Source organism: Hemitrygon akajei, chromosome 1 (assembly GCF_048418815.1).
Source record: "Hemitrygon akajei chromosome 1, sHemAka1.3, whole genome shotgun sequence".
Lineage (NCBI taxonomy): Eukaryota > Metazoa > Chordata > Chondrichthyes > Myliobatiformes > Dasyatidae > Hemitrygon > Hemitrygon akajei.
The window spans coordinates 206,325,761-206,338,553 of NC_133124.1; the positions used below are offsets into that span (position 1 = coordinate 206,325,761).

Consider the following 12,793-nt stretch of genomic DNA (forward strand, 5'->3'; position numbering starts at 1 on the left):
CAGGGGCCCTTGGAGATGTGGTGAATCAAGCAAAACCCAAACTGTCTGGTGAAAAGTAACACTTCATTTTATTTATTTAGAGATGCAGTGCAGCACTGGCCCGTGCGGCCCCACCCGACACTAGCCTAATCACAGGACAATTTACGACGGCCAACTGCGTCAGCTGGCTGGTGGTGCAGTGGTGCCAGCGCCAGACTTCAAGGCAAGCAGTCCCGGGTTCAAATCCGGCTGGCTCCCTGTACGCCTTCCATCCCTGCAGGGCTGAGCGTCGAGCTGACAGCTCGGCATCGTAAGAAAGACAAAATGGCAAGGTTGCCACCCAGTGCTCCACAATGGAGGAAACTGAGGCAGTTGGAAGAAGGTCACGCGGTTCACAGGCGGAAAACATACAATGTCAGATTAGCATTACACCAACTGCTACGCTACCATGGGCTGTTTTGATGATGTAGAACTTCAGCTGTATTTATGATTTTCTGTAAAATATAATTTGCCAATGATTGAACACTGGGTATGTGGAAAAATCCACTCGGAAGTACCTCCACAGATTGAGTGCTAGCTGCTAACAAAGATACAAGAATAAATGTGGCCAAATGGCCTGCCTCTGTGTTATCTACTATTCTAAGTGGTCATGTTTAAGAAGCGACTGTAGTTCCTTTGGTGGCCAGAACATTCACTACGTGTCAGCTCCTCCCGTCTTTGGCACGCCTGTGTTCAGCTCTGGACGCCTCACTGCAGGAATGATCTGAAAGCTTTAGAGAGGGCGCAGAGGAAATTTACCAAGATGCCGCCTTGTCTACAGAGCATGCTATTATGAGAAAAGTTTGAGCAAGCCAGGACTTCTCTTTGGAGCGAAGGAGGATGAGAGGCGACTTGATAGATGAGAGGCATAGATCGAATAGACAGCCAGCACCTTCCCCACCACAGTGCAGTAACAATTAACATGAGAGGACATACTTTTAAGGTGATTGGAGGAAAATATTCAATTTATTTATTGAGATACAAAATGGAACAGGGCCTTTGAGCCATGCCACCCAGCAATCCCCCGATTTAATCCAATCCTAATCACAGGACAATTTACAATGACCAATTAACCCACCAAATGATACATCTTTGGAAATACCTTGCAGATATCAGCAGGAATTGAACCTAGGTCATCTGTACTGTGAAGCGTCCTGCTAGTCACTGAACTATGACCAATTAACCTACCAACAGCTAGGTCTTAGTGTTGTGCTAGACACTATGCTACTGTGCCACCCGCAAGGGGGATAAGTGGATGCAATTGTCCTTTTTTTTTAAAAAAAAGACTGGTAAGTGCATGGAATGCACAGCTGGAGATGGTGGTAGAGGCAGATACATTGGGGACCTTTAAGAGACTCTTAGATAGGTACATAGATGATAGGGAAAAAAATGGAGGGCTATATAGGAAGTAAGGGTTAGATTGATCTTGGAAGAGGTTAAAATGTCAACAGGACATCATGGACTGATGGTCCTGTACTATGCTGTACTGTTGCCTGTTCCTCTATTTCTGGCCCCTTGATCACTCTCCAATAAAACTCCTCTCACACTGGCAGCTAGTGAGCTTCGACTGCCAAGAATCTGACCTCTAGCATTCCCTCTCCAGCCCTCCCTCACTCTCCTTCAAGGTGCACCATAAAACCAACAAACTTAACCAATATTTTAGCCATCTGCCCCGACACCACAGGGTTTGGAGTGAAATAGTTCTTGATAATTTTCTTAACAGAACTGCTCTGGCAGTACACTGGAAGAAATAAACCAAATACGCAAGGGAATCAGATGCTGAAATCTTGGGCAACACACGCAAAATGCTGGAGTAACTCAGCCAGTCAGGCAGTTTCTGTGGAAGGGAATAAATTGTTGAGATTTCAGGCCAAGACTCCTCCCACCCCCCATCACCTGCCAGCTTGTACCATTTCCTGTCCCCCCCCACCATCTTATTCTGGCTTCTTCCCCCCCCCCCCCACCCCTTCCTTTCTAGTCCTGACAAATGGTCTTGGCCTAAACTTACAACTGTCTACTCCTCCCCACAGATGCTGCCTAAACTGCTGAGTTCCTCCAGCATTTTCAACATGTTACTCTGGATTTCCATCATTGGCAGAATCTCGTAGTTCTGTACTGGCATCCATTTTGCCTTCACCTCTGTAAAACTACATTTGATGGCACTTCTCCTACACCAAGGAGCCTATTATGAAGCTGGAGTTTATTAGTTTCCAGGATGCAAGGTGGGGGTCGAATTGGAAGGAGAGTGGGGTGGTGTAGAGCCGCAACAGCAGCAAAGGAGGACAGAAGATTCAGGGAAATAGGGAACATCTGGTTGCCATGGTGAAGTTATAGAAAGAGGGAAATGAGATTATAGACATGTGGATGAATTAGGGTAGCTAGAACTCTGCAGGCAGACTGCAGGACAAGAGATTGGGCATGGGGGAGGAACAGGCAGGCAATGAATTAAATGGAGAGGTGCGCAAGAGCACAGTTGAAAAAGGTGACCTTGGTGCCACATTGCATTCAGAGGAGGAGACAAACAAGGAATCAACAGGTGGGAGAGAGCAGGACTCAGCAGCAGCGTCTGACGGGTCCTTTTTAAAGACATTGCTGCTTAACGCAGTGACTTCCCACTCACATCCTGCATACCATTACATATACGCGGCGGAGAGAAGTGACAGAATGGGCCAAGAGACAGCTGCACATCCACAGAAGGGCGAGAGAGATAAAGGTGGGAGTAGCAGGGAGGGGGCCATAAAAAAAAAAAATAGGACAGCGGCCAAGAGATGCACGTCTCCTCCGCAACTGTGAGCAGCAGCAGGCAAGGAGAATCTGTACTTATCAATGTCATGTTCACCTCCTGGGGAGCTTTCGCTGCTGAACAATACTGGAACAGTTCATTGTCCTGTTTCACTGTGCATGAAACTATGATAGAAATTTTACATTTTACTCATATTGTTTAATAGAAAAACAGAAATATTTTTAATATATACATATTGGTTCTTCAAGGTTGTTACAGCTGGGAGTGGCAATGGGGATAAACTCCCACGATCTATTAAGTGCTCCCAATGGCTTGTGCTTCAAATAGCCTCTGACAACCATGTCCAGCTCCTAGCCTTCACATGTGGCTTAGCTACTAAGCCTAGCAGAACTGTTTCTATTGACAGAAGGGGCAAAAAGGGGTTAATGGCACCGTAAAAACCATTTGCTTTGGGCAGATGGGGCTTGTCAACTCATCTAGAGGGAAAACTCGGATCTCAAACCTCCGCTGCTTGTAGCTATACCCACTCATGGGGAGAGCTTCAGGAGTAAACCCCCCCCCCCCCAGTGAAAAATCCAGACCAGTGTCCCCTAGGCAGTCTCACATTGAGTTCAATACCGAATGGCAAGTCCTGTAACACCACTGGTACCAAACTGTATCGGTCTTGGCTTTCCTCTGGATTCATCAGCTGCATGGAGAGGGGAGCCTGCTGCAAGGGCAACAGTTTGCCCTCTACACCGTACTGACCTGGCTTGTGTATCACATAAACAAGTAGGGCTCAATATCCATTCCTGAACGACTGGCGTCCTGTCACACTCACCTCAATAATAAGCAAGTGCTTTGAGAGGCTGGTCAAGGACTACATCTGCAGCTTGCTACCACCCAAACTGGACCCCCCTGCAATTCACCTACCGACGCAACCGATCGACAGACGACGCAATAGCCATCGCTCTACACACTGTCCTTACACATCTGGAGAAGACGGATACTTGTGTGAGAGTGCTGTACTTGGACTACATTTCCGCATTCAACACCATATTTCCATCCAGGCTCGACAAGAAGCTCAGAGACCTCGGCCTTCACCCTGCCTTGTACAGCTGGATCCTGGACTTCCTGTCAGATCACCAGCAGGTGGTAAGAGTGGGCTCCCTCACCTCCAACCCTCTGACTCTCAACACAGGAGCCCCTCAGGGCTGCATACCGAGTCCCCTCCTTTACTCCCTGTATACCCATGACTGTATCACCAACCACAGCTCTAATCTGCTAATTAAATTTGCCGATGACACTACATCGATTGGCCTAATCTGAAACAATAACGAGGTGGCCTACAGGGAAGAAGTCATCTCTGGCACAGTGGTGTCAAGAACACAACCTCTCCCTCAATGTCACAAAAACAGAGGAGTTGGTTGTGGATTACAGTAGGAATGGAGATGGGCTAACCTCATTGACATCAATGGATCTAGGCTGAGAGAGTAAACAGCTTTAAGTTCATCGGCATCCACATCACCGAGGACCTCACGTGGTCTGTACACAACAACTGTGGTGAAAAGGGCACAACAATGCCTCTTTCACCTCAGATGGTTGAGGAAATTTGGTATGGGCCCCCAAATCTTAAGAACTTTCTACAGGGACACAACTGAGACCATCCTGACTGGCTGCATCACTGCCTGGTATGGAAACTCTACCTCCCTTAAGTGCAGGATTTTGCAGAGTGGTGTGGACAGCCCAGCACATCTGTAGATAGATAGATAGATAGATACTTTATTCATCCCCATGGGGAAATTCAACTTTTTTCCAATGTCCCATACACTTGTTGTAGCAAAACTGTAGTTGTGAACTTCCCATGATTCAGGACATTTACAAAGACAGGTGTGTAAATAGGGCCCATAGGATCACTGGGGACCCAAGTCACCCCAACCACAATCTATTCCAGCTGCTACACTCTGGGAAACAGTACAGCAGCATAAAAGCCAGGACCAACAGCCTCCAGGACAGCTTCTTCCACCAGGCCATCAGACTGATTAACTCATGCTGATTTGAGTGTATTTCTATGTTACATTGACTGTTCTATTTATTATAAATTACTATGATTGCACATTTAGAGGGAGATTTTTACTCCTCATGTATATGAAGGATGTAAGAAATAATATCAATTCAATTATAGCATCTATCCACATCCAGTAAGCTCGTATTTCCCCTGAACTACACTGTGCCGATAAAAGTTCATCCCCCCCCCCCCAATTTTACAATGAGGGTTACCAGCTACTGCCAATTTCAAAGTGCCCAGCTGCCTCTTCAATCTGCACAGTTATTTGATAAGTTTAGGGAAGTGCCAAGGAATTCTGAGCAACAGGAATGGTGCTGTCAGTCTAGCAGTGTCAAGGGGCAAGTTTCTCTCAGATTCCAGCATGAAAATAGCTTTTCCAGCGCACAGCGACCATTAGCCAGCAAGACTCAATGGTGATAAAGGTGAATCTAGTTCCTCTGTCTCACCTGACAGGCCAGATTTCAATGGTGAGGGCCCCGTGCCAAAACCTTAAATACATAAGTAAGGTGCCGTGAACCCGAGACAGAAAGAGAATACTGAAGACCAGCTAGCACCAATGGTGAGAGAAATGAATGCACTGTTTCAGAGTGAAGAATGGCAATTTTCATTTGGCCGGAGCTGGTAAATGTTTCCAACTCTTATCTCACTAACCTTCTCTGATCTGTAAGCCCCAAGTATCACTCAACACACCCCCTGATATCTTGTGACAATAATACTGACATCTTGCATAACCATGACTCAGCAGAACAGCCTCTCGGTTGTCAATTCAATCCCCAAACTACTGGAGCACAGGATCTAGGTGGGTCATGTGGTAATACTGGGGCAGTGCCGCACGGTTACATGGACTGCATTTCCTTTGCAAGAGACCCCCATCTGCTATTTGAAGAACATGTGAGCTCTCCCCTCAGTGTTATGGACACATCAATCCTCCAAATAATTTCATAAAAACAGAATACTTGCATCTTTTAACATTGCTGTTTGTGGGAGCTGGCCAGGCAAAGTCTGGCTGTACTATTTTTTTGTACACCTCGTCCATTTCAAAAATCTAATTTCTAGGCAATATTGAGACAAGCTGGGGGTTTTCAAATGGCACCAAACAAAAATCAGGATACCAGTCACAGTATAAACAACAGAAACAAACCCCACCCCCTTCACCTGGATCCACCCATTACCTTCCAGTTCTTGCTCCACTGCTTCCCCTCCCCCCCCCACCATTTTACACTGGCCACCTCCCCTCTAGATTTCAGTCCAGATAAAGGGTCCAGACCCAAAACATAAACTGTCCATTTCCTCTCCATTAACACTGCCCGACTTGGGGACTTTCTCCAGCACATTGCAATCAACATCATCATTATGTGCCATGTCATACGACGTGGGCGATTTGACCCATGATTGGCCTTGGCAAGATTTTCTATAGAAGCGGTTTGCCATTGCCTTCTTCTGGGCAGTGGCTTTTCCTTTGCTATTACAAAGGAAAAAATGTTAGGCAAACTTAAAGGTCTTAAGGTGGATAAGTCACCTGGGCCAGGTGGACTACATCCCAGAGTCCTGAGAAAGGTCGCTGAAGAGATTACGGATGCGTTAGTCTTTTTCTTTCAAGAATCACTTGATTCTGGTGTGGTCCCAGAGGACTGGATGATTGCAAATGTCACTACTCTTTAAGAAGGAAGAAAGACAAAAGGAAGGAAATTATGGGCCAGTTAGCCTCACCTCAGTGGTTGGGAAAGTGTTGGTGACTACTAAGAACGAGGTTTCGAGGTACTTGGAGGCTAATTATAAATTAAGTCAAAGTCATTATGGTTTCTGTAAAGGGAAAACTTGTCTGACAAATCTATTAGAGTTCTTCGAGGAAGTAACAAGCAGGGTGGACAGAGGAGAGGCAGTGGATGTCATTTACTTGTTTTTCAGAAGGTGTTTGATAAGGTGCCACACATGAGGCTGCTTAACAAGATAAAATCCTATGGCATTACTGGCATGGACAGCAGAATGGCTGACAGACAGGAGACAGCAAGTGGGAATAAAAGGGGCTTTTTCTGGTTGGTTGCCGGGGACTAGTGGTGTTCCTCAGGGATCGGTATTGAGACAGCTGCTTTTCACATTGTTTGTCAACTATTCAGACAATGGAATTGATAGCTTTGTGGAGTTTGCAGATAATACAAAGATAGGTAGAGGGGTAGGTAGTGCTGAGGAAGCAATGTGATTGCAGCAGGACTTGGACAAATTGGAAGAATGGGCAAAAAAATGGCAGGGTTGGGAGATGTATGATAATGCATTTTGGTAAAGAACAATAGTGTGGACTGTTATCTAAATGAGGAGAAGGTTCAAACAACAGAGGTGCAGAGGAACTTGGGAGTCCTCATGCAAGACTCCCAAAAGGTTAACTTACAGGTTGAGACTGTGGTAAAGGTGGCAAATGCAATGTTGCCATTTATTTCAAGGGGAATGGAATATATAAGCAAGGAGATGATGCTGAGCCTTTATAAGGCACTAGTCAGGCCACGCTTCGAGTACTGTCAACAGTTTTGGGCATCATACTTCAGAAAGAATGTGTTGTCATTGAAGAGGGTCCAGAGGAGGTTCATGAGGATGATTCAGATGATTCAGGGAATGAAGGGGTAAACACATAAGGAACATTTGCCATCTCTAGGCCCGTACTCGCTGGAATTTAGAAGAATGCGGGGGGGGGGGGGGGAATCTCATTAAAACCTACCGGATGTTGAGAGGACTAGATAGGGTGGATGTGGAGAGGATGTTTCCTACGGTGAGGGTATTCAGAACCAGAGCCTCAAAATTGAGAGGCAACAGAAGTAAGGTGAAATTTTTTTAGCCAGAGAGTAGTAAATGTGTGGAATACTCTGCCAAAGACTGCGGTGGAGGCCAATTTTGTGCATATATTTAAGGCGGAAGTTGATCTCTTCCTGATCAGTCAGGGCATCAAAGGGTATGCCGAGAAGGCAGGTGTATGGGGTCAAGTGGGATCTGGGATCAGCCATGATGGAATGGTGTAGACTCAATGAGCCTGAATGGCCCAATTCTGCTCCCACGTCTTATGGTCTAAGACGGGTGACCCCAGCCATTATCCACACTCTTCAGTGACAAATTCCTCATCCCTGATCATCTCGTTTACACCACTGCAAAGACTCTTCAGAGATTGACTGTCTAGCATCACTGGTCACATAACCTGGACTTGTAATGTTTACCAGCTGCTCATACGACCATACACTCTGATCTGAGGGGGAGGTGAGGGGGCTAAACTGGCACTACACCTTGCCCAAAGGTGACCTGCAGGCTAACAGAGGGAAGGATTTTTTCCCCTGGTAAACAAACCACTTGCTTCACACAAAATTGTTCTTGCCTTGAAATGGAAATTAAAACAAAGGCGGGCTCTCTCCTGATGTATGGGCAAACATGGACAGGGAGCAATAATAGGAGTTTGAAGTGCCTGTCCCCAGTCCCTTAAAGACAGGAGGACAGGCAGATAAGATGATTAAGGCGGCACACAAGATACTTGGCTATATCAGCTGAGGCACAGGATAAGAGCAGGGAGGTCATGTCAAAACAGCACACACCATCAGTTGGGCAATAACTAGCCCTCAACACCACCACAATGGAAGGATGTGAGAGCACTATAGTCTGATGAGGAGATTTATGGTTTTGCTGCAAGGCTTGGAAAAGCTTAGTCATGAGGAGAGGCTGCCCAAGCTTGGGCTATTCTTTCGAACAAAGGATACTTAATCAAAGTGTAGAAAAAAGTGAGACACCTAGACAGCAAAAACAGAAAGCAGCCGTTTCCCTTGGCAGAGAGAGTAATAAGCAAGGAACATAGAGTTAACAAATAGTAGATGGATTGGATGGGAAGGCTGACAAAGTGGAATATGGAACTGTAGCCAGAAAGGTTTGTCAAAGATAGACCCTAATCATATCCAGAATGTACATGGATAAGCATGTGACAAGCCATTACCTCTAAAGCTATACCTACAAATGTTGAGACTTTATAAAGCACTGGTGAGGTCTCACTGGGAGTATCGTGGGCAGTTTTGGGCCCTCATCTTAGAAAGGATGTGCTGAAACTGCAGAGGGTTCAAAGGAGGTTCATGAGAATGATTCCAGGATTGAATGTCTTGTCATATAAAGAGCATTTGATGGCTCTGGGCCTGTATTCACTGGAATTCAGAAGAATGAGAAGTGACGTAATTGAAACCTATTGAATTGTGAAAGGCCTTGACGGAGTGGATGTGCAGAGGATGTTTCCTATGGTAGAAGTATCTAAAACGAGAGGACATGGCTCAGAATAGAGACACATCCTTTTAGAACAGAGATAAGGAAGAATTTCTTTAGCCCGATTGGTGAATCTGTGGAATTCTTTGCCACAGACAGCTGTAGAGGCCGAGTCTTTATGTACATTTAAGGCAGCGGTTGATAAATTCTTGATTGGTTAGGGCATGAAGGGATACAGGGGAAGGCAAGAGATTGGGGCTGAGAGGTAAAATGGATCAGCCATGATGAAACAGCCCATCAAGCCTGCTCTGCCAACTAGACAAATTCTACTCCCATACTTCATGGTCTTATAAAGCTATGATTGGGATGCTGGAATAGATCTAAGCAGCTCACCCTTTGCCTAGCAACGAACACAATGAAACTGATAACTTCTTTTTGAGCTGCAAATTTCCAGGGTTTCTCCACTTAAAATAACCCAGGGTTTGAATGAGAGATTTCGCAGTTCACGTTGCTATTCTGCAGAGATGGGAACCAGGTTACACAAGTGGGGAGCATCGCTGAAGTCCCTCCAAATGGATCACAACCTTGTCAAGGTTTGTAGGCTTGCATGCCTCAGTGACCCAGATAGCCATGTTGGCTGGAGTCAAGGCCTTGTGTTTTGGGTCTTGGTAGGGTCACCCATGCCAAAACAGTCAGAGGGTAGAGCCCAGACTAAGAGGGGTCCACCAGTCCTCCAGGATAAGGGGTTCAGCTCAGGGCTATCAACCCTGACTGGCAAAACAAAACTGTTATGGAAACAGCAACACAGAATCCTTCTACATCCTAGTGCCATGGTATTTCTGAGCCTCCACCCAGGACTTGCATGACTGACAGTAGTGATAAATAGAGAGGAAGCTGCTGACATGAAGGAAGCTTTGAACATGGCCAGAGATGTAGCACCTTCATTGCTGCCTTAAATGCTAGCGGCATGACTGGCCATTAAAAAAATCACCAAGGTCAAGAAAGCACCATCTGATAATGGGTGGGGGGGAGGGGAAGAGGGTTGACTACCATACACCACAAGTGGTTACTTGTGCTAAACCTGCATCAATCCTCGATGGAAATGAACCCAACAACAATCTAAGCACTATGAATAGGAAAACAAGATAAAGATGCTTAAGAGAGAAAAATGACATTTTCCACACGTCTCTCCTGTTCCTACCTACAACCACATTGAGTTGGTGTTTAAATCCATTTAACACCATCTACGTCAATGACCTTTACGTAACCACAACTTTCAACACTTCATGATAAAGTATAATTCTTTCCCTGTTCTTATTCTTAATTTTTTTAAAAAAACTCAAGCTCCCTGATAATTTATATCCGGGGTGAGGTGAACTTGAATCGTGTACGACTCCTGAAGTGTCAATGATCACGCCTTCTGGGGCTGAGCGAGTCACAGGAGGATTCAGTGACCACAGAGGAGATGGTTTTGCAAAGGTTACTGAAGCCTCACGGCTGTCTTCACGGTATTATGTTCCCAGATCAACTGTACGGGTTGGCTTCTCACTGACCCTTTCTTTACCCTCTCATCTCTTCCCCCCCACCCATGTCCACAAAGGCCCCACCCCTCGCCACCCGCTTCCCTCCCTTGCATGCTCCACCCCTCCACGTTCCCCTTAACCACACAAGCTCCGCCGTGTCTTCCTCAGCCCTACACTCTCCACACCCGTGTTCCCCTCCCACGCGTGTCTGCAATACCACCCTCACCCTTCCCACTAACACCACACTCCCTCCCGCCCCTAACTCCCACTTCCTATGCTGTCCTCTCATTTCCTCTGCCCTTCTGCTCTTTCACCATGTCACCCTCTACGATGCGTCGTGTCCCCCCCCCCCCCCACATGATCTATACCATTGATTTATGACCTTCCTTCGGGCTGCTAAATCGTGTTTAAGAAGAAAGCCTGTTTGGAATCAACAGGATGTTATATGCATGTCACATTTTGAACTCCGGTTCACTAAACTCTCCCAGTCGCGTTGTGAGCACACTATTCATCTGGGGAAGCCCGAATCGTGGCATTTCTAGACTGTACAATGACCCTATCTTAGCTGGCTTAAGCCACAATGATACTTCTCTCACTCACCCCCCCCCCCATATTATAGTGGCTTTCACAACCATTTAACAGCAAAGAAATATACTCGCGTGCTCAAACTGTTGAGATATTCCAAGAGCAAATTAGCGAACAACAAGTTAACACAAGCACCAATGTGATATGATTTTGACATGTTGACTGAGAGACAACTATTGAGCAGGACACCAAGAGTAACACCCTGTTCTTATTCAAAAATACACAATGGGCTCTCACTGATCCGAGAGATGGCACCTCCAACAATGCAGCGCTCCCTCAGCAATTCCCGAGGAGGATATGCTGAGAGATTTGGTGCTCGAAAGCCCAAAGTGGGGGTGGGGGGTTTGAACCCACGAGGGTCTGACCGTGTTACCCACCGAAAGCCCCGAGGTATGATCGGGCAAAAATTCGCCCACAAAGTGCTCGCCCCGGATCTAACTGCTACGCCCACCCCCCCCCCCCCCCCGGTCCACTCAACACCCCCCACCCCCCATCACTCACCCGTGTGAAATAGTCAGGTAATGTAATGGAGGCTCACGTTAGCGCCAGTCAGCTGAGTGACATTCCAAAAGAAATGAGTAAAATCCACAACTGCCGAAAAATGAGAGGAAAATAAAATCCCTCATGCCATGTGCTTGGGACACACTGCTGTTACTGTGGACCAAGCTCACAGCAGTTGGAAGCGACTGACAGCTGATCCTAGTGTTCAGCCACCAGATAAAAATCAAACCAGAAAAATAAACTTGGAGCCTTCAAAAAAAACCCCTCCTACATTCCCCTCCCCCACCGACCTCCACCCCCCCCCCCCCTCAGAGACTCCGGTTTGTAAATCCTCACACCAAGGAACAGGCTTCCCAGAGAAACAGGCTCAAGGGCCGTGTCCTTACCTTCTTTCATTCAGAGGGAGACGAACCCCGGGCTTAAACATTAACCGCGCTGAACTCCACTGGCCTGTGATATGTAAGCCTGCGTCCCAGAATCTCCAGATAACACCTTCAGAAATGTGGGTCACCGAGGTTTAGAGTCAGGCACGGGATAGAATGCTCGTGTTTCACGGGCTTTGAAACCCAAAACCTCGTTAGCAACAAGTGGAGCGAGCAGACGGAAGGGAAGTGAGTTGCTGGCACAGGCTTGCGAGTGCCTGTTTCCACTGCTGTCTTGTGCTTGGCAACCAGTGGAAATGTCTCCATGTGTGAACAGGCTGATAAACCGGATTTCTGATTCATGTCTGGCAGGCTGTTGTGCAACCAGTCAGGGGCTCTTGTTCTGCTCAGCCAAGGTTACGCAGCAATAAAGGGATCTTTGAATGCAATGAAGGAGAGATGACCTTTTGCAGAGTTTAAAGTTGTACAGATACTCTGTGCTGTTTGCTGGCACGTTACCAACAAACAGCAGGAACAACTGCAGGGCCATTTGACAAGCTGCCAAGCAGCCACACACGGAGGGTTAACCCCTCACTGACTCGCACCTGATACCTGTGAACAAGTTAACCTCTTCCTGCCTCTGACTTCTTCCATTCCCGCCTATAAGGGGCACAAAACTAATGTGCAAACATTAAATTAGCAGCGAGGAAAGGAAAGAACTACTATTGTTCTGTGATACCCAAACTTGGAGTAAAATTTATCAAAGAACAGAAATTTGCTCAGTCCTGAAGAGGGA

At 46.6% G+C, this 12,793-nt stretch overlaps 1 protein-coding gene across 5 annotated transcripts in view; it reads right to left on the minus strand.

Moving 5' to 3' along the window:
- The window catches only part of LOC140734783 (probable JmjC domain-containing histone demethylation protein 2C), a 103,495-nt gene extending 91,141 nt beyond the window's left edge, over window positions 1-12,354 (minus strand). The window contains exon 1 of one of the 5 annotated variants that reach the window (XM_073059300.1): window positions 12,022-12,354. In XM_073059300.1, coding sequence (XP_072915401.1) covers window positions 12,022-12,062 — 41 coding nt within the window. In that variant the 5' untranslated portion in view covers window positions 12,063-12,354. The remainder of the gene's footprint in view (window positions 1-12,021) is intronic. The other 4 variants (XM_073059291.1, XM_073059326.1, XM_073059346.1 and 1 more) reach the window with 4 other exon arrangements.
- Between the last annotated feature and the right edge of the window lie 439 nt (window positions 12,355-12,793).